General features: G+C 41.1%; 1 protein-coding gene across 8 annotated transcripts; it reads right to left on the bottom strand.

Annotated features, from left to right (window-relative positions):
- Positions 1-4636: 4636 nt before the first annotated feature.
- On the bottom strand, positions 4637-25769 carry OCIAD2 (OCIA domain containing 2). 8 transcript variants are annotated; one of them, XM_067735932.1, is made up of 8 exons: positions 25606-25670; positions 18705-18748; positions 16841-16969; positions 12718-12814; positions 11084-11115; positions 7893-7940; positions 6628-6745; positions 4637-4988 (listed from the first exon to the last, which is right to left on the bottom strand). In XM_067735932.1, the coding sequence occupies exons 4-8, from the start codon at positions 12744-12746 to the stop codon at positions 4907-4909; spliced, it is 309 nt and encodes a 102-aa protein (XP_067592033.1). In that variant the 5' UTR covers positions 12747-12814; positions 16841-16969; positions 18705-18748; positions 25606-25670; the 3' UTR covers positions 4637-4906. The 8 variants fall into 8 exon arrangements, with proteins under 8 accessions (XP_067592033.1, XP_067592029.1, XP_067592028.1 ...); XM_067735928.1 differs by having other exon boundaries at positions 11084-11137; XM_067735927.1 differs by lacking the exon at positions 18705-18748 and having other exon boundaries at positions 11084-11137; positions 25606-25746.
- Positions 25770-25937: the final 168 nt, after the last annotated feature.

The following is a 25937-nucleotide window of genomic DNA, read 5'->3' on the forward strand; positions in this document are numbered from 1 at the left end:
AATAGGCAGGGTCTTCCTGGAACTGGGGCGCCACCTCTTTTCTACCCCTGTGTGGTCCTTTGGCATCTGTGTCAGAAGCAGTTGGAACCATCATGGCGTGGACAGGCGGAGATCTTACTCAGCCTGATTGGTGGTGAGGTAATCGGGAGTCCACATCATCAACCTTCTGCTTCCAACCCATCTGGGATCTACGTGCTTGTGGTCAGCACGCAGTTAACTCCTTCCACCTGGTGGGGCCTTAGTATCTGCAAAACAGCTCAAAGGACGTGGCTCAGAATACTGTCTACAGCCCTTGAGGAGGAACTAAAGGTCCTTGACTTTAATGGTACAACTATTATTTTGTCTTGCTTGACCGTTTTCCTTTGTTTCTGCATTTTCTCACTTCTCTGATTAAATGTATTCTTTGTAACTCAGGGAAGGCCTAGGAGGCTAAAGTTTTTCTACAAACAAGAGGCAGGTGGAGGACATGAAGAAGTCTTTCCTGGGAAGGCCCCATAGAGTCCTGCTCGGTTACACATTGAACGGTTACTCTGAGCCACGCACTGTTCTAAGCACTTTATAGGTATTAGCTCGTTTACTTCTCATGCACAACCTGTCAGGTAAGTCTATTTCCATTTTATGGATGAGGAAATTGAGGCCCAGGGCAGATAAATAACTGACTGAATGTCAGGTGGCCAGTAAGTAGTGGAGCCTGAATTTGAGCACAGGGCTGGACACAGAACCACTCTTGTTTTCAGTTTAGCTGCCTGAAACAATAAGCCTGTTTAATCCTGCTCTCTGAACTGGTCAATCCATTTCTGGGGTGTTGCTGTGTGTGAGGACACACAAACCAAAGGGTGTCCCAAGACCAGGATGTGATAGGGCTGGAAACTCACTCCAGTGGTTGAAAAAACTGGGGCTCTTTAGCCAGAATTCTGAAAGAAACATGCCTTGCAATATTTAAAAGCTATTATGTGAAAGAAGACTAAATTCTGTTTTGTAGTTACAGGAAATTACAGGTTTAGGTTGACAGATATTTACAAAGTGCCTATATCTGGCCATGAACGCTCCTGGGGCTGAAGATTGAGAGATAAATTTAAAAAAAAAAAAAGATATACTTCCTGTCTTGGAGGAGCTCCCAGTCCAGATGGGGAGGGAGGGAACCCTGGGCTCCCCCAGACCTTTCTGAAGAGGTTAGCTTCTGGGCAGTGTAGTGGGTTGCACGTGAAGCAGCAGGGGGCCTTCCCCTGGAAGTACACATGTAGGTCCCGAAACTCACCTGCCCAGACAACAAAGGCGATTTCCACAGTTAGGCGATTTCCACAGAGGTTGGGTTGGCTCTCATGCCACAACCTGGTGATGAGAATATAAGCTCCAGGGAGATGGAATTTTGTTGGTTGTGTTCACTGTTACATTCCCAGGACCTAGGACAGGGCCTGGCACAGAGTGGGCACTCAATTGTTGAACATTTAAACCAGGACATTTCACACAAAAACCTGCACTTGTTTGTTTTGAAAAATTGGAAGATTTGACAACAGTGGGCCCACGTATTGGTGTGTGTGGAAGTGAGGAATACACTGGTGTTTAATATGCCACTGGTGCGGCTTCACTCAGTTACACCATCTGGTCCTGGACTTTGTAGCCTCTGGGTTAATCACTGAAATCTCTACCAACTTTAAATGTCTATGAAATCAAATTCTGTAGTTGAAATTTGGGTGCAGAGTTCCACAGTGGAAAATTTTTCTGTTGATTAACAAATTGCATTATTTGAATATCAAGAAAATTACCTACAATGACATTTTCATTACTTAATCAAGTCATTCAATATAAATATTATTACTGTCATAATGTTAACAGAAAATAGAAAAATTATTCTGACAGTATGGGAAGAGAATGTCTTTGCTTAAATGACGATTTTAAAAATATATTAGCATAGTAAGAGGGAAGAGATATGGGAACATATGTATAACTGATTCATTTTGTTATAAAGCAGAAACTAACACACCATCGTAAAGCAATTATACTCCAATAAAGATGTAAAAAAATATATATATATTAGCATCATATACATCATTATATATAGTTACACATAGGTAATATATAACATATATTGGAAATTCTGATCTATTTTGGTAAATGAATCAGACATAAAAGGACTTTGCTACTATTTTTTTAAATTGTGAACTGTGTATTTCATGCAGAATATAGCGTAACTCCAGCAATAACTTTTGAACTCCAGGATCACAGAGACGCAAAATTTAGAAACAAATGGTCACCTTAGCTAACAGTGGGGGGAACGTTTGAGCAATGTCTCAGAATTTAAAATATCTTGACAGAATCCTTTCTAGTCATCCGTTCATAAGGAACCCAAGACAGAAACACACTTCTGGCATCACTGGAGTGTCACATGGAATTAAAATAAACCACTTCGATGTTGTTTTCTGGTTGGATAAGGCTCATCCTTACTCTTATTAGTGCCATTCTTCACTGTTAAGAACATTTTACAATGTTGTCTAGGTAAAGTACAAATGCAGGACAAGGCTTATTTTAGATATCGAGTTTGTCTCTTCTTATAGGTACATCCAGGGATAAAGTAGCCAAATGTTACACTTTAAATTCCATTAACCAAATGTAAAATAATAGAATATTTTCCATTTTCTTCATTCTTGAACATCAGTCCAACAAGGAATAAGGAGTTTTGCCAGTGAAGTTGGTTAGACATCCAACATTTACCATGTAGTCTCATCAGTTCTTTCTTTTATGCAAGTTTATCTACAATTTTTTCTTGTTCTTTGCCAAGGTTTTTTTTTTTTTTTTATCGTGGAAGTACTGCTTTTATAAACTTATGACCACCTTGGGGATGGGTGCTGGTAACTGCTAAATGCTAACAGACAAATAGATGCTGCTCCTTTAACATGTCTTCCTGGAAAAACAGACATTCTCCCTCAGATACCTGCTTCCTAATATATACAACAGACAATGCAGCAAAATAGTCAAGACTTCTTGGGTGACCTTCCAGGTTTTTTTCCTTGACTGATTTTCTTTCGCACTACGATCACTGAGATAAACTGCTTTAATAAAAGCTTATCCACTTAGGAAAATCAGAGAGCCCAAACCATAAACCCAATTGGAGTCAGAATGACTATGAAGATGTCAGCAGTTAAAAACAATGTTCCCTTTTAACAATAATAGATTCATCTTTCCCCACTACCCCAAGAAGGGTTTTAACACTGACTTGCTGTGCTTATCAATGTGAAAATGTTCTGATCCCTGGGAAATCATCTTCTGGAACGCAGGAAATAAAAGTGCCCAATTCTGAATGTCTGCAATAGCTGAGATAACACAGAGTCACCAATTGCTAGTCGTTGGAGCCAGAAGTTAAACTGCATCCAAGATGCTAGGATATTGGCTCTGCGTTCTGATTTACAGAAATAGAACTTTATCGACGGGAAAACACCAGGATATGTAACATAAAAAGAGACTTGGTCAAAATTACTCCATTTCATACACATAATGTTCATGTAAAAATAAAAACTTCCAAATATTTTTGATACAGAAAATAAAATATATATCAAGCATTGACTTTCAATGAGGTTTCCCTTTTTACCTCCTTGGTACAGGTTTCAAGATGTAAGTAAAATGCAAACGAGTACACACACACCCCCAGTATATAAATGGTGACACATATATAAAGTATTTTCCTGCGAAAATGCAAAGATGCAAGAGAAGTTTTCATGTAGGGCTCAGACAATCTGTCATAAAGACAAAAGGTCCCCAGTGGAAGAGTTTGTTTTCATGCAAAAAACCTGGCAGGAGAAGAGGAATGCAACTCTTGGGGTTGGATTGGCAGCCTCTGAGCTCCCTTAAAGCCCTGAAGTTTATCATTCTCTGAATTAATTCTTCCAGTGAGTCCTCCCAGAATTACGTAAACTGTTCCTGAGGGACATTTTGGGAAGTTGTGTTTATTCTTTTAGGCCACCAGCAGAATATAAAAGAACGCAGTTCTTGAGAGCTGACCATAAGCATATATCCATTAGCTAAGCAAGGAACCTAAAACAATGGGCCCTTCTAAAACTTCACCATACCGAGGAGACATAAAGTCACCGAGGTCATCAAAAGGACAGTTGAGGGGGCTTCCCTGGCGGCGCAGTGGTTGAGAATCTGCCTGCTAATGCAGGGGACACGGGTTCGAGCCCTGGTCTGGGAAGATCCCACATGCCGCAGAGCGGCTGGGCCCGTGAGCCACAACTACTGAGCCTGCGCGTCTGGAGCCTGTGCTCCACGAAAAGAGAGGCCGCGATAGTGAGAGGCCCGCGCACCGCGATGAAAAGTGCCCCCCCGCCGCCGCTTGCCACAACTAGAGAAAGCCCTCGCACAGAAATGAAGACCCAACACAGCCAAAAAAAAAAAAAAAAAAAAAAAAGAACAGTTGATTCATATTGTGACTCTTTAAAATGAAACATTTTTCATTAAAAAATCTTGGCCCCTACATTTTAGAAAGCACTTCCCATAGTCACAGTCTTTCTTGCCCTGTATTTCTACCTCCACACATACACACTGGGGCATGATTCTCAAGCTCCTCAACATTCATTCCTATCCTCCATCAGGGATCTTAAAACCCTGAACAAAAGCAGAGTGAAAGAATGGATGGGGTGAATCAGAGAAGACTCTAAATTCTTTTATTTAGCTGTAAGCAAGTAAGAGTGCAACAGAATTTCTTTTGGTGTATGAATGCTCCCAACATGTTCTTAAACAACAGAAAAACATGGAATGCTCAATTCAATGGAGAATCAACCGGCGAAAGCATTTCAATAGAGTGAGAGAATCACAATGTTTCTGTTCTATAAGTAAATTATTTTAAAGTACATTTGACATTTTAAAGGTGTACAAATTCAGATGTTTTTGGAAACTTGAAAACCCACAGAGTTTAGGAAGTCGAAGGCTGTGAACTTCCCTCCTTATTTAATCCATGCTTTGTTTTGCATTCCTCACAGGTAAGCAGGCAGTGCCTAAAATAGAAGCAAAAATGTTGGTTTGTACTTTGACACTGGAAGCTCTAGTCTGAACACAATATTATTTAGAGATTTTTTAAAAAGTTTTAATTGATGTATAGCTAATTTACAATGTTGTGTTAGTTTCTGGAGTACAGCAAAGTGATTCAGTTATATGTATACATACGTTTATATATATTCTTTTTCATATTCTTTTCCATTATGATTTATTACAGGATATTGAATATAGTTCCCTGTGCTATACAGTAAGACCTTGTTGTTTATCTATTTTATATATAGTAGTGTGTATCTGTGAATCCCAAACTCCCAATTTATCCCCGCCCCCTTTCCCCTTTGGTTACCATAAATTTGTTTTCTATGTCTGTAAGTCTGTTTCTGTTTTGTAAATAAATTCATTTGTATTATATTTTAGATTATTTAGAGGTATTTTCTATGCTAAAGTTCTCAAGCCTAATATTTTTCAGGAATTATCAGAGCTGTTTCTTGGTTTCAGACTCCCCGAATTTCTTCCACAAAAAGGCCATTAATGATTTTCCTGTCCAATGTTGTTTTCACCATGTTGTGCTGCATCTCAAACAGAATCCACTGTGACAAGTAAGGGCTCTTTAGAGAAATGTGTCCCCAACGCTAGTCTTATAATACCATGGTAGAAATAGCTATTATTTACTGAGCTCTCACTGAGTGTCATGAACAATCATTTCTATTCCTTACACCATCCCATGAAAAAAATTCTGATCACTATATTATACAAATGAGAAAACTGAAGATTTGAGAGTTTAAGAAACTTGTCCAAGGTCACGCAGCTTAGTAAGTTAGCAGTTAGAACCCCCTTTGATCCCAGCGACTCTTAACAGCAGAGGTAATGCCACTTACTCCACAGTCCTACTGCTTGTATCCCCTAATGAGAATCATGATTTATATTAATATAGTAAAGGCTCTGAGAGGTCCTGCAGTCAAGAGCCCTGGTTAAATTTGCATAACCCCGTGAAGGTAGAAGCTGTGTCTGCTGATCAAGGCATTCTTTAGAGACTTGTACAATGCTTTGAACATAGTAGGTACTTACTAAATGTTTGGTGAGCAAATGAAATAGGTAACCCAGATAAATCATAATTATTATTGAATTTGAATAGCAACAACTCAAACTTTGTGTTTTTTTCAACATATGAATGTTAAAAACTATTTTAATATTGTAAATGGTGAATGATCTTTCATTTACTTTTTAATAATTATCTTTATTATAATCCCTTAATCAAACAGAGTACAGGGCTTCCCTGGCGGTGCAGTGGTTAAGAATCCACCTGCCAATGCAGGGAACACAGGTTCAAGCCCTAGTCCGGGAAGATCCCACATGCCGCAGAGCAACTAAGCCCGTGCGCCACGACTACTGAGCCCATGTGCCACAACTACTGAGCCTGTGCTCTAGAGCCCACGAGCCACAACTACTGAGCTCGTGTGCCTACAGCCCGTGCTCCGCAACAAGAGAAGCTACCGCAATGAGAAGCCCGCACACTGCAACGAAGAGTAGCCCCCACTCGCCGCAACTAGAGAAAGCCTGCGCGCAGCAACGAAGACCCAACGCAGCCCAAAATAAATAAATATATTTATTTAAAAAACCCCAAAAAAGCAGAGTACAAACCTGTTATGCCCTGGACCAAAACCAGCCCCACGCAGCTGACCTTCAAAGGAATGGAATTTACTCTGGCATACTCTTATGTATGATGCCTTTCCAAGGCCAAATCCCAAGATACCAGCAACTGTAAGAGCAGGTTAGGAAAGATAAATAATTTAAAGGTTTGGAATCTCCTCCATTAATGGTCTTCTCGAACTTTATTAACAGCAATAATTCTTATATCAAAAGTACCCTGATGAATCAATGAACAAAATCTCTGGGAATGAAGTTCCCTATTAAAGAGCAGTACTGGGAACTGGAGACTTTTGATCTCCTCAGTTTTGAACTGGAGGTAGAAGGGCTGGGATAGAGCAAGCAAGGGTGATGCCCAGACAGGGGCAGCCAGAGGGAGGCCCAACTGGCAAACAAAGCTCTGAAGCCATGGGGAGGGAGAGATGGGACTTGGGTTGTGGCTCTAGGTAGCCTCCAAATCACGGGGTAGGAGAGCCCCTTAATTTTCTTTATGGATCGGAGTATGGGGAGCTGCAGTCCATCTTGCATGTCAGGGAGGAAGGTCACGAGGCAGAATCATGGAAGACATTTTCAACCTGCTATTCTTGCTGGGAATGAGGTTTCAGGTCGTAAACCGGAATACGTCCTCTGTGTACGTAAAAGGTCTATGGATAACCAGTATAAGAAGGTGAAACCCTACGTTTATGGTAAATGTACTATTAGAAAGTCCTGATTTAAAAAAACTATTCATTTGTTATGTCCGTTACAGAAAATATTTGGAAAAGACTGGCCAAAAGAAGAAAATTAAAATCTCTCATGGAGTTATCATTCAGACTCTGCTGTTGATGTCCTCTTGTTATCCTGCCAGGCCCTCCTAGTTCATGCTTTAGAGGACTAAGGTGAAGTCCCTACTGCTCAGCTTCCCATCAGAAAGTATCAAACGAACTAAAAACTGCAAGGCGGCAAAAAATGGAGACTGGTTTTTTCAGACAGTCAATACAGGCAATTTGGTTAACCTGGACATTCCTATCTCCAGTTGCTATAAACACCTTCTTTTTAAAAAATGAAACATTTTTTTGGCCTCTCCCGTTGCGGAGCACAGGCTCCGGAGGCACAGGCTCAGCGGCCATGGCTCACGGGCCCAGCCGCTCGCGCCATGTGGGATCCTCCCGGACCGGTGCACGAACCCGTGTCCCCTGCATCGGCAGGCGGACTCTCAATCACTGCGCCACCAGGGAAGCTCAAAAAATGAAACTTTTTTTTTTCCTTTTATGACTTACGTGCAACTTTAGGCAATGATCCAAATCTTGGATTAGCTGCTAAATAACCTAAGAAGTAATGTATAAATGCATTATTATTTCATTTTATAACTTATTTAAATTTATAAAGTATAAGAAGTCTTCAGGGTTTAAGATATACACAGATTTTAATCTAAAGAGATGATCTTAAAAGAGATAATTCAAATCTTGATTGAATTTAACTCTCAAATAGTAGTCATTTTTGGCAAGTAACAAGTAATGGCTTTAATGTATAGAAAAAGAACGTGAAACAGACAATTCATGATGTATTTAAAGATATCAAGGCAAGGTGGAGATAACAACTTAGTTCTAAGCAATTAGTCGTTGCCCCCTCCCCTTTTAAAGTAACTCAACACAGAGTTTCAATTTAGAGATTCAGAGTATATATAATCACAATTTTATTTATTTATTTTTGTTTGTTGTTTTTAAGATTTTTTTAAATTAATTTTTATTGGAGTATAGTTGCTTATAATCACAATTTTAAAATGAAAGCATTTCCACCTATGGTGGGCAGAATAATGGATGTTCCTACAGATGTTCCCATCCCAATCCCTAGAAACTGTGAATATATTATCTTACACAACAAAACGGAATTAGGGTGGAAAATGGAATTAAGGTGGCTAATCGGATGACTTTAAAATAGAGAGATTATCCTGGATTATTTAGCTGGGCCCAATGTAATCACGATGACCCCTGAATGTGGAAAAAGGATTCAGAGACAGAACCAGACAGACGGCAGTATGGGAACTTGGCTCCACGCTGCTGGCTCTGCAGACAGAGGAAGGGACCATGTGCCAAGGAATGTGGGTGGGTTCCAGAAGCTAGAAAGGGAAAGGAAGCCCTAGAGCCCCCAGAAAGGAATGCAGCCCTGCTGACACTTTGATTTCAGCTCAGAAAGACCCATTTTGGACTTCCGCCCTTCAAGACTGCAAGCTAATAAATTTGTATTGTTTTCAGCCACTGTGTTTGTGGAAATTTGTAGAAAAGTAATACACAACCTGGAAAAATATATTTGTACAGGGCTTCCCTGGTGGTGCAGTGGTTAAGAATCCGCCTGCCAATGCAGGGGACATGGGTTTGAGCCCTGGTCCAGGAAGATCCCACATGCTGCGGAGCAACTAGGACTGTGCACCACAGTTACTGAGCCTGCGCTCTAGAGCCCATGAACCACAACTACTGAGCCCGTGTGCCACAACTACTGAGCCTGCGTGCCTAGAGGCCGTGCTCTGCAACAAGAGAAGCCACCACAATGAGAAGCCCGTGCACAGCAGCGAAGAGTAGCCCCTGCTCTCTGCAACTAGAGAAAGCCCGCGTGCAGCAACCAAGACCCAATGCAGCCAAAAATAAATAAATATTTTTTAAAAAGAGAAAATAAAATAATTTTAAATATATATTTTTGTACAGATGTAAGAGATGGTAGATTTTGAGCAAGTAGTTTAATATTCATAAAACATAATCCCTATACATAGATGTCATGGCCATATTTGTTTTTCTGTGTCAAAAATGTTCTGAAAAAGGCTTATCACTGACTAATATATTTCCACAAAAAGACCATCTTCAAGTTATAAAAATGAAATCATATTTAATAAATCAACTTTAAAGACAACAATAATACTGACCGAAATGAGATTCTTCTAGATATATGACATGTGGTCTTTCAGACCCCAAAAGAGCTAAACATCTTCCCTCATGTTTGCTGGGTACAAGTACTCTCTAAAATCCTAGTAATCAGCAGTGTTCAGTATAATGGGCTTCCACAGGGTCAGGTGCCTTCTTGCTGTCTGGGGACTAAGCAATGCTTATAGGTTCTCTGGCTGGATAGAGTCGGGGAGAAAGAAGAGGGCAAGGAACAAGGAATAGAGGGGAACAATGGACAGTGCTAAGAGGCACGGAGAGGTCATGTGGGTGACGCAGGGCGGCCGTCAGTCCTCATGATCTGCTGTACACGGGTGCCCCTCCTGAGGCAGATGCAGCCTCTCTCCAGGACAAATGGCTTGGTGTTCAGAGCTTGGGTGAATTTCAGCCCCATTTACTTCTTCCCTGGAGCACCCTTGTGCAGGGAAGTATCTGTCTAACCATATACCAAGGCCCTAGGAGACACAGGAACTCTGGTACAGAGACAGGCACTGCAATAGTTTCCTGGGGCTGCCGTAACAAATTACTACAAACTCAGTGGTTTAAAACAACACAGATTTGGGACTTCCCTGGCAGACCAGTAGTTAAGACTCTACGCTTCCACTACAGGGGGCACGGGTTTGATCCCTGGTCAGGGAACTAAGACCTCATGTAGCGCGGCCAAAAAAACCCCCCAAAAAACCCACACAAATTTAATACGTTACAGTTCTGGAGGTCAGCAGCTCAAAATGGGTCTCACTGGGTGTTTTAGTCCATTCGAGCTGCTATAACAAAATACCACAGATTGGGTGGCTTATAAAACAGCAGACATTTATTTCTCACTGTTCCGGATGCTGGAAGTCCAAGATCAGAATGCTGGCATGGTCGACTTCTCATTGTATCCTCACGTGGTGGAAGGGGCAGGGCCCTCTGTGGGGTCTCTTTTGTAAAAGCACTAACCGCCTTCATGAGCTCTCCACCCTCACGCCCTAATCACCTGCAAAGGCCCCACCTCCTAATAGCATCACCTTGGGCTTTAGAATTCCAATCTGTGAATTTGGGGTGGACGGGGGAATACAAATATTCAGACCATAGTACAGGGCTACGTCAAGGCATCAACAGAGCTGCAAGCCCTTCTGAAGGCTCTAAGGTTTCTTCCTTTCCAGCTTCTGGAGGCCACTCATTGCTTGACTCATGGCCCCTTCCTCCATCTTCAAACTCAGGAATGTTGAGCTGAGTCTTTCTCATGCTGCCATCTCTCTGGTTCTGTCTTCTGATCCACTCTCACTTTCAAGGACCCTTCTGATTATATTGGGCCCATCTGGATTAATGACCTTAATTCCAACTGCAAATTTAATTTCTCTTTGTCATGGTCACTCATTCCGGGAAATAGGACATCTATGGGAGGGAGAGCTGGGGACGTAGGCTAGAAACAGGCAAAAGCCCGCACAAATAAATTCTTCACCAAAAAATAAATGCCAAGTACCAAAACCCGCCAGGAGGACCCCAGAAAACTGGATTCTCTTAAGTTAAACTATGTACCAAATACTGAATCTTACCATGGTGGACCAGTCCTTGGGTGACAAGCATGCTTACAAGAGAAAAAGGCAGAGCTGTAAAACAGAAACGCCCTTCAATATTGGTATTTTAAAACTTGGCCCCTCACCTAGAAGAATGAGGGAGAATTACTCTGAGTGTTTTCTCTTCCTGCTTTGGCAGTGAGATTTTAGTCATTTTTTATTTTACTAATTTGACACATATTAAGCACCGCATGGAGAATTTTCTTGGGGTCTGCCCCAGGCACTCAACCTAATGCACAGCATTAATGTGACAAAACCTAGATCCCCTGCCACTCCGTCTCTGAGACCCACCATGCACCGGATTCGGATCACTACATACAACACAGGCATCTTCATGTGTGTGCGCTGAGCTGGGGAATTTGGGAGTTTCCATTCGCTATATATTTTGAAATTTTCAATCCTGCATGAAAGTTAAAAAAAGAGGACGATAAACTGCACACCCTATCTACTATAGTTCCCTGCTTTTGTCTTTTATGACATTTTGTCACACAATTTGGATACGTTTATTTTCTGAAGATTACTACATTTGAGGTAAACGTGGGCCATGTTTAGAGATGATTTTTATCTCTAAACAGGCAAGTGAGTCCAGAAAAGGAAGTTTCTAGTTCTGTCAAAATGTGTCAAATGACTTCTTCCCAAAGCACAGAGAAGTGATAAAAAAAAATCGGTTGCTATTTGATTTGTCTTGGTTGCTAGCTCTTCCTAGTAACCAAGACAAATCAAATAGCAACGAATTTTTCCACTCAGAGCTATCTACCTGATGGTAGGCAAATGGGTCATACTGAAATGTTAAACTACTAGGGCTTAAATAAATTACTCACTCATAAGTTGTCAGAAAATTTCTAGCAGCACAATCAATAAGAAGTAATGAACAGTGAACATCAACTTCTAAGGAGTGTTACTTTCAAAAACAACTGATACTGGATTTGAATGATTTAAGAAATCAAAATGAGTATTTCAAAGTAAAATTATCCCTATGCCAGCAATATTGGGACTATATCTATAGGCTCTATTATGACATTTTCAAGTGACAAGTCACGAATTTTTAAAATTAAACGGGACTTTAATGCACAACCTCAGTTCACACCCTTGTCTCATATAAAGCAGGCCCAGAAAGAGGAAGAGACTTGGCAGAAAAGGTTACTTCAAGACATTGTAAGGGAAGTATTAACAGAATGCTGCCACTCTTCATTCATTCCACGAATATTTAATAGGTACTTTTTATATGTGAAGCAGTGTGCTTGGCTCTGGGAGGGAGCAATGAACCTGAACTTGATGAAGGTTAGAGTTCAGTGGAATTGTGGAAAGTCTACTCTTTCAAGAAATTCTAAATAACACTCTTGGTACACATTCTCGGTCACATGAAAGAAAGTGTTAGGTGTGCATCACTTTTTGCTAAGGGGGGTAAACAGCTCCTAAATCAGATATTATCCCTGACCTTAAAAGGGTCTCAATATGGACTTAAATTCCAAGCAGCCTCAGGTATCAGTGTCTTCAGGGAATTATGCAAAGTCCCTGCTCAAAAATAAATCAATACCATAATTCTAATACGATATTAGGCAGTTTATTGCAGCAAAAACAGTATTAACAAAGATTAAGAGGGATGCAATTACCTCTCTTCCAGAAACTTTCTTCTTGACATTCCCGGATAATCTTTGAAATCTCTGATTTGTGGATGTGCAGTTTTGATTTTGGACAAAACAACAGACTCTGCAAGGAAAGTTACGTGATGACTTGACTGAAATCATCAGAAGAGCATCTGCTCTGTCTTCCCTAGAGGAGGGCAAGGAGGTCTTTTCACTCTGGTCACACAGCGTGCGTTCTTTCCCGCTGCCAGCACTGTGCAATGGCCAGTTTCAGCCAGTGCTTTCCAGCTGTGAACGATGGATGGACTTAACCAAGAAAAGAATCACAGGTGGAGAAGCAGAGTGATTCAGTGACTAGTGAGCATGAAGCAGATACCTGGTCAGAATGCACTACTGCTGAGGTCACATTTTCTTTCTTACGTCCAGTCTCTGTCTATGCAGTCCCTGTCCCTGCAATGACACTCACTCCCTTTGCCTACCTGGTCTTCTTAAGACCCAGTTCAAGATCTCCTGCTGGGTGAAGAGAGAGACTTCCCCTACAGCATAATATTTACACATCTGGGATCTCACTCAGAGCAGTATTACAAGTTATCTATTTATAGATCTGTATTCCAATTTACCTATTTATACTTCTATAAGCATTTTTAGACCGTGAGAAACTATAGTCTAAAAAGCATCAGCAGACTGCTTTTTATTTTTCTACATACTTTACTTTTTATCTTAACAGTTTTTTTTAAACACATTTATAAATGGTCTGCACATAATATCTGGGGGAACTATTGATATGGTTGACATTATTTTTATGAGTTCTACAGTACTTTTTTTTATCATGTTGATGTGCTACGATCTGGACTAACTCCCATCTTTTATTATCCTCCCCTTTTGTAGGTATGTGGTTATTCACTTACTCTCACCCACATTCTCCATCCTCGTTCTCTGCCCATCACCGCCATTCTGGGTGTTTAATGTGGATCTTTTGTTTGTATATATGCTTGCAAAATGTTCATTGTTTGGGGTGCCTGCAGTATTTAATGCAAATGGCATTGTTTTATACATTTAGTTTTATTACTAAAAATGTTTTCAACTCAGTTCTACACTTTTAAGATCTATCCATGTTGCTATATTTATCTAGTCCACTGTTTCTAACTGCGGCATGATTCTCCAGGACGCTTCTGAGTCCCCATCTCCAAGTGTCCCCTTACAGACCCACATGAGAACGCTTTTCAGATATGTATCTAGAAGTAAAATACAGGGCATGCATATTCCAGTTGAACAAAGTCTTGCGAGAGTGCTCTCCCCAATGGCTACACCAGCATCCACTCCCATCAGCAGCGTGTGAACATTCCTCTATATGCCTAAGAACCGCATAAGAGCTAGTTAAGCTGGATTCCAAGCAGGTTAGAGTAAAGAAAGGATGTTGTAACACTTGGCATTATCCAGTTTTCTAAAATTTAACAGTCTAATAGGTATAAAGCAATATTTTATTGTCTGATAACTAATGTGTTTGAGCATCTCTATGTAGTCTTCAGCCAGACTGTCCTTCTCTGTTGAGGCAATCCCTGCAACTAGACCTCTGTTGTAATCTTTTCTTGTTCAGTGACTCATTAATTTTTTATTGTGGTAAAATACACATAACATAATAGTTACCATTTTATACATTTTTTTCATCCTCTCATACACTTTATTTTTTTTTCATTTTATATTGGAACATAGTTGTTTTACAATGTTGCGTTTAACCATTTTAAAGTATACAGTTCACCGCATTCAGTGTATCTACAATGTGTGCAGCCATCACCGCTATCTAGTTCCAGAGCTTTTTCATCACCCCAAAAGGAAATTCCATACCCAGTAAGGAGTCTGTCCTCATTCCCTCCTCTCTCCAACTGCCTAGCAACCACTAATCTGCCTTCTGGATTTGCCTATTCTGGGTATTTGGTACAAACAATATCATACAGCATGTGACCTTTCGTGGCTGGCTTCTTTTCCTTTGCATAATGTTTTCAAGATTCACCCACGTGGTAACATGTATCTGTATTTCATTTCTTTTTATGGCTCAATAATATTCCATTGTATGAATATAACACATTTTGTTTCTCCATTCATCCACTGATGGACATTTGGATTGTTTCCAACATTGGCTATTGTGAATAATGCTGCTGTGAACATTCCTGCACAAGTTTTTGTTTTCAGCTCTGCTGGGCCATACTGCAACTCTACGTTTAACTTTTTGAGTTTTGCACAGGAGCTGCACCATTTTCTAATCCCACCAACAATGTAGGAGATTTCCAATTTTTCCACATCCTTGTCAACATTTGTTATTTTCTGTTTTGTTTCTTTTTTTTGCCTCCGCCATCCGGCTTACAGGATCTTAGTTCCCTGACCAGGGACTGAACCCACGTGTTTTGTTTCTTTTTTTTAAATTAGCACTTTAAATGTTTTTAATATAAATTATTCAATTTATTTAAACTAAATAAACTGAATTCTTTCTGTTTTTGACTGTGGTCATGCTAGTGATTGTGAAATGGTGGTTTTGATTTGTATTTCCTTAATGACTAATGACATTGAGCATCTTTTCATCTGAATATTGGCTATTTATATATCTTCTTCGGAGAAACACCTATTCAAGCCCTTTGCTCATTTTTCAATTGGGCTGTCTTTTTGTTATTGAGTTGTAAGAACTTTTTATATACTCTGGATACTAGACCCTTTTCAGATATATGATTTGTAAATAATTTTTCCCATTCTGTGGGTGGTTCATTTGTTTCTTAGAAACAAATTTTATTTAATTTTTTCCTTAAGTCACACTGCTATTTCTTTGTTTGTGAATTACTTATGTAGGTCCTCTGCCATTCATCTCTTGGAGTTTTAGTGTTTTTCTTGTTGAGGTGCAGTTCCATGGCTTTTGAAGTTCACCTTGCTGATTTTGCAAATGTTCTTTTTTGACTCTTTGTTTGTAGTAGATGTCAATGTGAATGGTGATCACTATTCCCTGAGCACTCGCACACAGGCCAGGCACTGTGCCAAGCATTTTACGTGCATGATGGTGACATGCAAGGATCCTGTGGCACCTGTGCCTTCAGAGCTCTACAAACAGCCCAAGCAGGCAACCTCCCTCTTCTTCCTCTACAACTCCCCATAGCACAGCACACGTTAGTGGTGGTCAGGGTGAGTCACAGTGACCAGGGAAGAATCTGGTCACCACTTACGTTAGCTCAGCAAGCACTCTTCCTCATCCCAGTGCAAATACTTCTTCTTGGTTCTGCCTGTGGCTGCGGCAGAAATAAGCAACACCTCCCTCCCTCTCCTCCCGCGAAACACACACACATACACACATCCATGGGCAGGGACCCCAACTATCACAACTGCTGTGAGTCCTGCAGTCAAGACTGAAGCTGCTGCAGTGTCCCCAGGGAGCTCTGGTGATCCTTTTCGGTAGAACCATAAATGTTTTATGGATCTCCATTTCACAAAGGCAACTTGGGTGTCTAAATTCCTTATGATGTGATATCATTTGTCTATTTGCCTCTCCTAAACTTTGCTCCTTAAATATCATCTCCTCCATAACGCATTTTTAGCTTGAAAAGGTTGACTCCAGAGAACATGAACTCTACTATCCCATCACAATACTTTCTCTTTTCTTCACTTATGTGTCCCCGAAACAAACAGTATTCATTCTCAAGAAGTTGAAAAACTGTGTCCCTGTTAACACTGGGGTTCTCAATCTGATGCCTAATTTAGTAGTTAAGGACTCTGCCATCCCAAACAAGAACACCTGTCAGCAGCATAGCCTTAGTATGATTAGCCTTGATAACAGAAATGAAAAAACATGCATCCTGTAGCATTCTGTGAGATTCAATTAAGAGTTTTGTTCTGGTAAAGGAAACCTCTTCAGTCACTGACAACCTATGGAAGAGTTAGTTAAGCTGAATTCTACACAGGGAAGAGTAAAGAAAGGATTTTGTAAATAATTGAAAAGGCTCCTTTTCAAGGCAGCCAAAAATACACTTTCCTTCCCCGTTCTATTTTCCCTGAACCCATCCTACAAAGCGCCAGACAGAAAAAACTAAGATGACTGATCAAGGATGAGGTTTAAGGGAAGTCCTGTATGATGTTCCTCTTTAAATGGCAGACTTTCAAATTAGAAATATACCTGCTTGCTTGGTGGTGGCAAATGGGGACCTTTATCTTGGTGTTCATGCGTAGACACTGAAGCCATGATGACTTTGTCTTTGCTTCTCTTCTAGTTGAGTGGGCTCAGCTTCCTCATTTGACCCGATGTCTAAGGAAAGTAGAAGAGAGTCACCATGCCGTGACTGAACATTTATGTCAACCGTAAAAACACCCTTAGGATCAACTCCCCTATTTGGCGACCTTATTTTCATTTTGTCGTTCACCTTCATCTCCAGCCACCTGCAAACTCACTTTCTAATGCTCCTCCTCTACCAACACACACACATTAACTGACTAATGGTGACAGATCAGAGGAAGAGTGGAGTGAGATGTCACCTGAGGCACTGTGAAATGTTTTATGAACTATAAACTGTCATCAAAAAATTTCAATTCATTACAAGGTCATTAGCTACACAAATATTTACTGTCTATTATGTGCCAGGCCAAGGGATACAAAGGATAAGACAAAATCAGTGCTAAAGGAACTCACAGGGGAAGACAGACAAGTCAGCAGTTACACAACATGCAAAGGGCTTCCCTAGAGGCATGCACACGGTGCTAAGGAAGAAAGGCTTGTTCTCTCTGGTCAGGTCTGAAGACACCAAAGACCAAGATTCTTGAGCTTTCAAGAGGGTCTGTGGGCCTACGGGAACGGCATGCCGGCCTCTGCTACCACAGGCTCACCCTGCATTCCGTACCCCTCCCTCCCCCCCAGCCTGAGTGAGCCAGAGCCCCCTAATCAGCTGCTACTTTAACCCCATCCTGTCTGAGCCAAGAACAGATGTCCTCAGGCGACCTGCATGCAGAGGCGGGGCCAAATCCAAAGCTGAACCCCAGGAGCTTTGCGAACAAAGAAGAGAAAGGGAAATCTCTCCCAGCAGCCTCAGCAGCAGTGGATTAAATCTCCACAATCAACCTGATGTACCCTGCGTCTCTGGAATACCTGAATAGACAATGAATCATCCTAAATTGAGGAGGTGGACTTTGGGGGCAACTGTAGACTTGGGGTTTGCTTTTTGCATCTAATTTGTCTCTGATTTTATGTTTATCTTAGTTTAGTATTTAGAGTTCATTATCACTGGAAGATTTGTTTATTGATTTCGCTGCTCTCTTTTTTTTTAATATATATATTTTTTCCTTTTTCTCTTTTTGTGTGTATGTGTATGCTTCTTTGTGTGATTTTGTCTGTATAGATTTGCTTTTACCATTTGTCCTAGGGTTCTGTCTGTCCGTTTTTTTGTTTATTGTTGTTTTTATAGTATACGCTTGTTATTGTTGGTGGATTTGCACTTTGGTTTGGTTGCTCTCTTCTTTCTTCTTTTTAATTACTTTTTAATTTTTAATAATTTTCTTTATTTTTTATTTTAATAATATTATTTTATTCTTTCTTTCTTTCTTTCTCTCTTTCAATCTTTCTTTCTTTCTCCCTTTTCTTCTGAGCCATGTGGCTGACCGGTGCTCTGGCTGGGTGTCAGGCCTGTGCCTCTGAGGTGGGAGAGCTGAGTTCGGGACATTGGTCCACCAGAGACCTCCAGGCTGCACATAATATCAAACGGTGAAAGCTCTCCAAGAGATCTCCATCTCAAAGCTGACCCAGCTCCACTCAACAACCAGCAAACTACAGTGCTGGACGCCCTATGCCAAACAACTAGCAAGACAGGAACACAACCCCACCCATTAGAAGAGTCGCTGCCTAAAATCATAATAAGGCCACAGACACCCCAAAACACACCACCAGACATGGTCTGGCCCACCAGAAAGACAAGATCCAGCCTCATCCACCAGAACACAGGCACCAGTCCCCTCCACCAGCAAGCCTACACAACGCACTGAACCAAACTTACCCACTGTGGGCAGACACAAAAAACAGGAACTACGAACCTGCAGCCTGCAAAACAGAGACCCCAAACACAGTAAGTTAAGCAAAATGAGAAGACAGAGAAACACACAGCAGATGAAGGAGCAAGGTAAAAACCCATGAGGACAAACAAATGAAGAGGAAATAGGCATTCTACCTGAAAAAGAATTCAGTGTAGTGATAGTAAAGATGATCCAAAATCTTGGAAATAGAATGGAGAAAATATAAGAAACATTTAACAAGGACCCAGAAGAACTAAAGAGCAACCAAACAATGATGAACAACACGATAAATGAAATTAAAAATTCTCTAGAAGGAATCAATAGCAGAATAACTGAGGCAGAAAACGGATAGTGAGCTGGAAGATGAAATAGTGGAAATAACTACTGCAGAGCAGAATAACGAAAAAAGAATGAAATGAATTGAGGACAGTCTCAGAGACCTCTGGGATACCATTAAATGCAACAACATTCGAATTATAGGGGTCCCAGAAAAAGAAGAGAAAAAGAAAGGGACTGAGAAATTCTTGAAGAGGTTATAGTTGAAAACTTCCCAAAATAGTCAATCAAGTCCAGGAAGCACAGAGAGTCCCATACAGGATACATCCAAGGAGAAACACGCCCAAGACACAGATTAATCAAACTATCAAAAATTAAATACAAAGAAAAAATATTAAAAGCAGCAAGGGAAAAACAACAAATAACATACAAGGGAATCCCCATAAAGTTAACAGCTGATGTTTCAGCAGAAACTCTACAAGCCAGAAGGGAGTGGCAGGACATATTTAAAGTGATGAAAGGGAAAAACCTACAGCCAAGATTACTCTACCCAGCAAAGATCTCATTCAGATTCAATGGAGAAATTAAAACCTTTACAGACAAGCAAAAGCTAAGAGAATTCAGCACCACCAAACCAGCTCTACAACAAATGCTAAAGGAACTTCTCTAGGCAGGAAACACAAGACAAGTAAAAGACCTACAGTAACAAACCCAAAACAATTAAGAAAATGCTAATAGGAACATACATATTGATAACTACCTTAAATGTAAATGGATTAAATGCTCCAACCAAAAGACATAGACTGGTTGAATGGATACAAAAACAAGAGCCATATTTATGGTGTCTACGAGAGACCCACTTCAGACCTAGGGACACATACAGACTGAAAGTGAGGGGATGGAAAAAGATATTCCATGCAAATGGAAATCAAAAGAAAGCTGGAGTAGCAACTCTCATAGCAGACAAAATAAACTTTAAAATAAAGACTATTAGAAGAGACAAAGGAGGACACTACATAATGATCAAGGGATTAATCCAAGAAGAAGATATAACAATTGTAAATATTTATGCACCCCACATAGGAGCACCTCAATATATAAGGCAAATGCTAACAGCCATAAAAGGGGAAATTGAGAGTAACACAATCATAGTTGGGGACTTTAACACCCCACTCTCACCAATGGACAGATCATCCAAAATGAAAATAAATAAGGAAACACAAGCTTTAAATGATACATTAAACAAGATGGACTTAATTGATATTTATAGGACATTCCATTCAAACACAACAGAATACACTTTCTTCTCAAGTGCTCATGCAACATTCTCCAGGACAGAGTATATCTTGGGTCACAAATCAAGCCTTGGTAAATATAAGAAAACTGAAATCATATGAAGTACCTTTTCCGACCACAAGGCTATGAGACTAGATATCAATTACAGGAAAAAATCTGTAAAAAATACAAACACATGGAGGCTGAACAATACACTACTTAATAAACAAGAGATCACTGAAGAAATCAAAAAGGAAATAAAAAAATACCTAGAAACAAATGACAATGAAAACATGATGATCCAAAACCTACGGGATGCAGCAAGAGCAGTTCTAAGAGGGAAGTTTATAGCAATACAATCCTACCTCAAGAAACAAGAAACATCTCAAATAAACAACCTAACATTACACCTAAAGCAATTAGAGAAAGAAGAACAAAAAAACCCCAAAGTTAACAGAAGGAAAGAAATCATAAAGATCAGATCAGAAATAAATGAAAAAGAAATGAAGGAAACAAGAGCAAACATCAATAAAACTACAAGATGGTTCTTTGAGAAGATAAACAAAGTTGATAAACCATTAGCCAGACTCATCAAGAAAAAAAGGGAGAAGACTCAAATCAATAGATATAGAAATGAAAAAGAAGTAACAACTGACACTGCAGAAATACAAAGGATCATGAGAGATTACTACAAGCAACTCTATGCCAATAAAATAGACAACCCAGAAGAAATGGACACAGTCTTAGAAAAGCACAACCTTCCGAGACTGAACCAGGAAGAAATAGAAAATATAAACAGACCAATCACAAGCACTGAAATTGAGATTTTGATTAAAAATCTCCCAACAAACAAAAGCCCAGGACCAGATGGCTTCACAGGTGAATTCTATCAAACATTTAGAGAAGAGCTAACACTGATCCTTCTCAAACTCTTCCAAAATACAGCAGAGAGAGGAACACTCCTAAACTCATTCTATGAGGTCACCATCACCCTGATACCAAAACCAGACAAAGAGGTCACAAAGAAAGAAAACTACAGGCCAATATCACTGATGAACATAGATGCGAAAATCCTCAACAAAATACTAGCAAACAGAATCCAACAGCACATTAAAAGGATCATACACCATGATCAAGTGGGGTTGATTCCAGGAATGCAAGGATTCTTCAATATACGCAAATCTATCAATGTGATAAACCATATTAACAAATTGAAGGAGAAAAACCATATGATCATCTCAACAGATGCAGAAAAAGCTTTTGACAAAATTCAACACCCATTTATGATTTAAAAAAAAACAAACCAGAAAACAGGCATGGAGGGAAATTACCTCAACATAATAAAGGCCATATATGACAAACCCACAGCCAACATCATTCTCAATGTGAAAAACTGAAATCATTTCCACTAAGATCAGGAACAAGACAAGTTTGCCCACTCTCACCACTATTATTTAACACAGTTTTGGAAGTTTTAGCCACAGCAATCAGAGAAGAAAAAGAAATAAAAGGAATCCTAATCGGAAAAGAAGAAGTAAAGCTGTCACTGTTTGCCAATGACATGATAGTATACATAGAGAATCCTAAAGATGCTACCAGAAAACTTCTAGAGCTAATCATTGAATCTGGTAAAGTACAGGATACAAAATTAATGCACAGAAATCTCTTGCATTCCTATACGCTAATGATGAAAAATCTGAAAGAGAAATTAAGGAAACACTCCCATTTACCACTGCAACAAAAAGAATAAAATACCTAGGAATAAACCTACCTAAGGAGACAAAAGACCTGTATGCAGAAAACTATAAGACACTGATGAAAGAAATTAAATATGATATGAACAGATGAAGAGATATACCATGTTCTTGGATTGGAAGAATCAACATTGTGAAAATGACTCTACTACTCAAAGCAATCTACAGATTCAATGCAATCCCTATCAAACTACCACTGGCATTTTTCACAGAACTAGAACAAAAAATTTCACAATTTGTACGGAAACACAAAAGACCCCCGAATAGCCAAAGCAATCTTGAGAAAGAAAAACGGAGCTGGAGGAATCAGCCTCCTGGACTTCAGACTATACTACAAAGCTACAGTAATCAAGACAGTATGGTACTAGCACAAAAACAGAAATATAGATCAATGGAACAGGATAGAAAGCCCAGAGATAAACCCACGCACATATGGTCACCTTATCTTTGATAAAGGAGGCAAGAGTATACAATGGAGAAAAGACAGCCTCTTCAATAAGTGGTGCTGGGATAACTGGACAGCTACATGCAAAAGAATGAAATTAGAACACTCCCTAACACCATACACAAAAGTGAACTCAGAATGGATTAAAGACCTAAATGTAAGGCCAGACACTATAAAACTTAGAGGAAAACATAGGCAGAACACTCCATGACATAAGTCACAGCAAGATCCTTTTTGACCCACCTCCTAGAGAAATGGAAATAAAAACAAAAATAAACAAATGGGACCTAATGGAACTTAAAAGCTTTTTCACAGCAAAGGAAACCATAAACAAGACGAAAAGACAACCCACAGAATGGGAGAAAATATTTGCAAGCGAAGCAACTGACAAAGGATTAAACTTCAAAATATACAAACAGCTCATGCAGCTGGGTATCAAAAAAAACAACCCAATCCAAAAATGGGCAGAAGACCTAAATAGACATTTCTCCAAAGAAGATATACAGATTGCCAACAAACACATGAAAGAATGCTCAACATCACTAATCACTAGAGAAATGCAAATCAAAAGTACAATGAGGTTTCACCTCACACCAGTCAGAATGGCCATCATGAAAACATCTACAAACAATAAATGGTGGAGAGGATGTGGAGAAAAGTGAACCCTCTTGCACTGTTGGTGGGAATGTAAATTGATACAGCCACTATGGAGAACAGTAAGAAGGTTCCTTAAAAAACTAAAAATAGAACTATCATACGACCCAGCAATCCCACTACTGGGCATATACCCTGAGAAAACCATAATTCAAAAAGAGTCACGTACCACAATATTCATTGCAGCTCTCTTCACGATAGCCAGGACATGGAAGCAACCTAAGTGTCCATCGACAGATGAATGGATAAAGAAGATGTGGCACATATATACAATGGAATATTACTCAGCCATAAAAAGAAACAAAATTGAGTTATTTGTAGTGAGGTGGATGGATATAGTTTGTCATACAGAGTGAAGTAAGTCAGAAAGAGAAAAACAAATACCGTATGCTAACACATGTATATGGACTCTAAAAAAAAAAAAGGTTCTGAAGAACCTAGGGTCAGGACAGGAATAAAGATGCAGAGGTAGAGAATGGACTTGAGGACACAGGGAGGGAGAAGGGTAAACTGGGATGAAGTGAGAGAGTGGCATGGACATATATACACTACCAAATGTAAAATAGATAGCTAGTGGGAAGCAGCCACATAGCACAGGGACGTCAGCTCAGTGCTTTGTGACCAGGTAGAAGGGTGGGATAGGGAGGGTGGGAGGGAGGGAGATGCAGGAGGGAAGAGATATGGGGATATATGTATATGTATAGCTGATTCACTTTGCTATAACGTGGAAACTAACACACCATTGTAAAGCAATTATACTCCAATAAAGATGCTAAAAAAAAAAAAAAAAAAAAAAAGAGGGCAGGAAGACCAATTTGGAAGGTGCTATAGTATCCCAGGCAAGGATGTGAAGAGACCTGAACCAAGACCCTTGTGGGAAGGCTAGAGATGATAAATTTGTATCTGGAAATATTGGATTTGGGTGCCTTGTGGGCATGCATTGCAATTAGGCAGTAGGGATTAGAATATTTGAGGATTTGGGTCTGGAGTTAACAGATTAGGGGTAGGCTAGAAAGATCAATTTGGGAGTTGCCATCATTGAGATGATAGGTAAAGTAGGAAACATCAGTATAATTGTCTAAAACGAGTACTGGAGAATGTGAACACTGAGGCCAAGGGAATACCAACAAGAGGAAAAAAAAAAAAACAAGCCAAGGAGATGACTGAGAAAGAATAGCTGATACAAAGGAGAGGGAGTTTCTGAAGGAGGATTGTGAATCATTGGTGTCACATGGCTGAGAAAAGTGATTTCGCAACAATGGGCATAGTCCAGGTGGACCACGCACTACCACACCACCTGCCCCGCCAATGGCCAATGCACTCTGCAGATCCACACTCCATGACAACCACTGATTTCCATGCAAAATGAACCTCTCATCATACACGGTTCTGTTTCCTACTAAGCTGCCAGAAATACAAGCCAAGGGGACCCGTACTTGTACCAAGTTTCACTTTCAGCACCTAATGTTACTGTAGAGGCAGCGTGATGCCCTAGGGTAGAAAGACCTGCTTTCAGATCCTGACTCTACTCTTTGCTAGCCCTTGCTTTGGGGCAAGTGACTTAAAGTGCCTGTGCCTCAGCTTTCTCACCTGCTAAGTGCAGGTGATGGACCTTGATGGGCTGTTGCAAAGAAGAGGGATGAGGTCCATAAGCATTAGCTCAGCACAAGCACACAGTGAGTGTGTGAGCAGTAAAGGGCAGCTGTCAGAGCCCTGGGCGCTCTATTTCTTGAGGACCTCCAGGAAGTGTTTGCTGACCTAAGGCCAAATTAGATTATCTTTGCTTAGTTAGGCCATTGCCTCAAATCTGGAAGCAAAGATATCACAACACAGCTTTGGTGGTCAAGTCCCCTCACACCCAATTAGTCACTGGTCCACATCTAAGCAGGCCTTCTCAGGGTCTCGCCTTCCGGTGCAGCCCTCACCCCATGCCCAGGTCTGGTTTGGGGTCCCTCTGCTTCCTCCGTTGTTGGCGGCGGCAGGAGTGCTGACAGGTGGGCAGTGGGAGGGAGGCGCTCAGCAGGATGGGGGTGGGGGCGTGTGATCGGACCCACAGGCACAGGGGGGTCACCGCACTTTCTGGTAGGGGAGCGCCGGCGGGGTTTTTTTTGTTGGGGGGGGGCCGGGATCAGCCTGCAGGAATCCGCCGCCATCCCAGGGTCGCGGCTGGAGCCCGGGCCAGCGAGGAGCGGTTGGAAGGGGCGATGCTAGGCCAAGTACCTCCGTCCTGAGGACCCCAGAAGTAATGCGGACAGAGGAGGCCATCCCCTCTCGCCATCCCTTCCGCTGTCACCGCCCCGCCCCCCCCCCCCCAGGCGGGCTCATACGCGGGGCTGAGGATCGCCTCGGAGGCCGCGTCTCAGGCGCCCGCCCAGCAGAGCTCGCCTCCCCGCGCGGCCGCCGCTGTAGCCCGGATGCTCCCGCCTCCCCGGCGCCCGCGCCCGTCCCTGGCGACCACGCCGGGGCCCGTGGTCCCCTTACCGCGCTCGCTCCCAGGACCTCGCCTGTGCTCGGTGAGCTTCCCTCTGCCTCTTTCTTCCTTTTGCTCCGGCCCCAGCGGCGCACCGCCCCTCGCTTCCTCACGTGAGTCACTCAGCAAGTGCACCCCATCCCCCATCCTGCTGTCTCTGATGGTGGCCTCACACCTATGCCCAAGTGCCCAAGCTGAAACCCGGCTGTTGCTAGAATCTCCCACCTCACCTCCAGGTCTTGTCCTGACACCTGGTAGATTCTTTTGCCTTTCAAATAACTCCTTTCTTCCCAACAAAAACAGCGACAGCTATTTATTGAACACCCTCCCTGGGCCAGGAGGC

This window comes from Pseudorca crassidens, chromosome 4 (genome assembly GCF_039906515.1).
Source record: "Pseudorca crassidens isolate mPseCra1 chromosome 4, mPseCra1.hap1, whole genome shotgun sequence".
NCBI classification, from domain to species: domain Eukaryota; kingdom Metazoa; phylum Chordata; class Mammalia; order Artiodactyla; family Delphinidae; genus Pseudorca; species Pseudorca crassidens.

Bases quoted from the DNA above. Each gene is read 5' to 3' on its own strand.
- OCIAD2 (XM_067735927.1), bottom strand. From the start codon at position 16,906: ATGGCTTCAGTGTCTACGCATGAACACCAAGATAAAGGTCCCCATTTG. The intron at 12,815-16,840 runs GTATATTTCTAA...CTTTCCTTGCAG, and splicing joins TGCCACCACCAAGCAAGCAG to AGTCTGTTGTTTTGTCCAAA. The intron at 11,138-12,717 runs GTAATTGCATCC...TCTGTTTTACAG, and splicing joins AGAAAGTTTCTGGAAGAGAG to CTCTGCCTTTTTCTCTTGTA.